Raw genomic sequence first — 3,262 nt, 5'->3', positions numbered from 1 at the left:
GAAGGGTTAGAGACAGGTTTCAGGTTCAAATCCAAGGTGAAGAAATACAAATACCTTGATAAAATTAAATTACCACACCAGCATTATGTTTATGAAGTTGCTTTGCTGTATTGCATCCGACTACAACTTGTGTAAAAGTCATAAAGTATACAAAATGTTTATTATCAAAATTCAAATGAACTGTTTTTTTCATTGATACCATTATGTTTATTTGTGTGTTTGCACCAATAATTATAAATAATACAACTGACAACAGTGAATCTAACTCGCATCTCAGCTGTACATGACCAGCTTAAATATAAGCAACATTTCTTAAATTCTTAACAGTTTGGCAGCACTTCATACATTTCTCTCAAAATGTACAAATTTATCTCTTGTTTAAAACATACAGATGTTACATTTTCTTTCTAAAATATAAAATAACTTGGTTTATCAAAGTTACAAGAATTAAAATTTGTGTTTTATCACTTTTGGGTAACTTGCCAAATTATTCAAGTGGTTTGTCTTCACTGAATGTTTACTTCAAAAGTCTTCACTTTCTGCATCTAATCAGATCAGAATTCTTTCTCTAACTTTTTCCACTTGTTGAAGAACATTTCTAAGCTGACTGGTCTAGATACATGAATTTGCTTCTTAATCAGACATCATCTCAGTGACAGCTCTGGATGAGTACAATTTTATTTTTTATGTAAAATATTTAGTCTACATTTATAATTTCACTGTTCTCTATTCTGGTTACATAAAGCTACATTTCTAGAATATATTTTAGCTTTTCTTTTTTACAAGGCTGTGTTCACTTTCTTTTCAGATCTGATTTTTATGTAAATTTTGGGAAAGCACATATGTACATAATTCAATCACTTCAACACTTTTATGATTATTTTTGGTCATAAAAAAACTTTTAATAGTAATCATAAGTTAATATTAAACAGTCTTCAATAGAAAAATACTGATTTAACATCCAAACTAAACATAAGCATTGTCTGATTTCAGTCCAGTCTTCCCTCAGTATCACTTAAAACAACTATTAAATATTTCATATACCTTCTTTCTAAACAACATTTGAACGGTTCCTGTTAAGTATATTTTGCATAACTTAAACAAAAACAATTGTTTGTAGATGAAAAGGTTTTCCTTAGTATTTCAAACCAGAGGTATAGCTAAACTAGAAAAAACAAAGTAACTATCATCATTTTACCCTAAAATTATCGCCTTGCTTTTATAGAGTTCACTACTACCAGTAAGGTCCACATACTGCATCTTATTAAATAAATTTTTGTTTTTGCTTGTCTCACTCACTTTCTATGTAAAATATGTAAGGGAAACCTAGTGATAATTAGTGGAATTAACTGCAGTATTAATGGTGTTTTCGAGCCATACTTTGTTATTTGAAACTTTATAACCAACTTAAGCCCACAAGCAATTTTGTAAAATAGTTTTAAAAAATGTGCTTCAAAAATCTATGGGATCATATGGACCCTATCAAAAATTCTAAGGTTAACTCACTCTTTTTCTACTTTACAGATAAGGTTTATTAATTTGGGTGTTTATTATTATTATATTCGTAATTTTAAAATGAAATATAGTTTCTTAGTTATTTTGGACTGTATACCTGTATTTTTTTAAATATAACAATTAATGCTTCTGTAACATTAACTTTAAAGAGAACATCTTAAACATTTGGGTGAAAAAATAACCTTCAAAGTATAAGAAAGGCATGAGGATTTTGTTATACTTATTTGCTAAACCTTGAATAAATACATAATAATACATAAATACAAAAACACATACTGAAAACTACTCAGAGTATTATTTTGAACTTCAAAATATTTCTATACAAAGTTCAAAGCGATAGCTCAAAACAAATGAAACAGAAAACTTACTTGATTGATACAACATTGGGATGATTCAACTTTCGAAGATGTTTAATATCAGTTTCTGATTTTTCACGCACTTTCTTTACGGCAACCATTTCATTATTCAAATGACCCTTAAAAACAGCACCCTGAGCTCCACTACCTAACCATTGCAAGTCTCTTATATTTTCAAATGGTATTTCCCATTCATCTGTTAAAACAATTACATTTGAAAAATGCATTAGTACATTAAAAACTTCACATGGAGTTTTGTTTTTCTAATTAATCCCCTTCCCAATTGGTATCTCATTATTATTTTTATGAAGACAAATGATACCATTAAGCTTTAAACAAATTCTCTGTATCTCTTCACTCAAATCACCTAACACAATAAAATTATAACTGAAATGTTTAGATTCAGAATTTTAGTTTATATATATTAGTGTTAGAAAACAATGAATTTGTGAAGTAACAGTGTTGATGTCTTTCTTAAGCTGATGATGCATGATTATAATTAATTATACTTATAAAAGGCATTAGTGTTAGGCCTATTATAATTTTTAACAAAACATTCTTTATTCAGACCCCCAGGGTTTTTCTTTTTCTTCTTTTTGAAAATCACTAAGGGACTGAATAAAGAATGTTGTGTTAAAAAATATAATAGGCCTAATACTAATATCTTTTGAGAAGTATAATTAATTTTTTGAAATTGGTGGTGTCAAAACTGTCACCTTAACTACATTTTTCCCACCTTTAAAATGTTTATATACTGAAAATATAATGATGGATATAAAATGGAATAATTTCTCACCTTTACTTTCATTGTTACCAGATTTGCCAAGAATGCTCCAAACTGGTTTCAAACATCCTAGTAGACCATCAAACCACCCAGAAGATCGGCTACTTCTGTCATGAAATTCAATGCCACCATCCTTTCCTTTTGGCTGTGACTGATCTCCTCCAGAATTTGTTAAACTATAGTAACTAGGAGATCTAGGGGGGCATGTTGTAACTGCTGTGGGTTGTAATGTTCCTTGAGGGGACTTAGAATGTTGAATTTCCACACTCAGTTGGTTAAGTTCTTCTTGGATACACAGCATTCTGTATAATGAAAAGCTAAAACAGTTAAAACCATAAAAAAAAAAAAGATTTAAATTGTGCTTTTCAAACAAACTTTACAAAAAAAGGCTTTTAGGAGAACAACCTATTATCCCTCATGCCAGTCCACTGACAGTTTTAATTTCATAAATTAACAATAGGCTGATTTACAGAACAAAAAAACGTTTATGAGTTAGCTTTATTTTTTTTCGTGGTGTTATAATACAATTACTTCAAGTGGTTAATGCTGGAAAGGTGGAGTGTATTTTAGAATCTAAAAGTAATCAGCCATGTTAACTAAAGTGTCT

General features: G+C 29.2%; 1 protein-coding gene across 4 annotated transcripts in view; it reads right to left on the bottom strand.

Annotated features, from left to right (window-relative positions):
• Positions 1-3,262, bottom strand: part of LOC106463302 (mitogen-activated protein kinase kinase kinase 12-like) — a 69,720-nt gene that overhangs the window by 36,981 nt on the left and 29,477 nt on the right. For all 4 annotated transcript variants that reach the window (XM_022390753.1, XM_022390756.1, XM_022390755.1 and 1 more), the window contains exons 4-5: positions 2,668-2,957; positions 1,884-2,067 (exon numbers count right to left, since the gene is read on the bottom strand). In XM_022390753.1, the coding sequence (XP_022246461.1) occupies positions 1,884-2,067; positions 2,668-2,957 (474 nt within the window). The remainder of the gene's footprint in view (positions 1-1,883; positions 2,068-2,667; positions 2,958-3,262) is intronic.

This window comes from Limulus polyphemus, unplaced genomic scaffold (assembly GCF_000517525.1).
Source record: "Limulus polyphemus unplaced genomic scaffold, Limulus_polyphemus-2.1.2 Scaffold1371, whole genome shotgun sequence".
Taxonomy (NCBI): Eukaryota; Metazoa; Arthropoda; class Merostomata; order Xiphosura; family Limulidae; genus Limulus; species Limulus polyphemus.
Note: the sequence above shows the minus strand (reverse complement) of the source record. Positions and strands in the feature narration are given on the sequence as shown.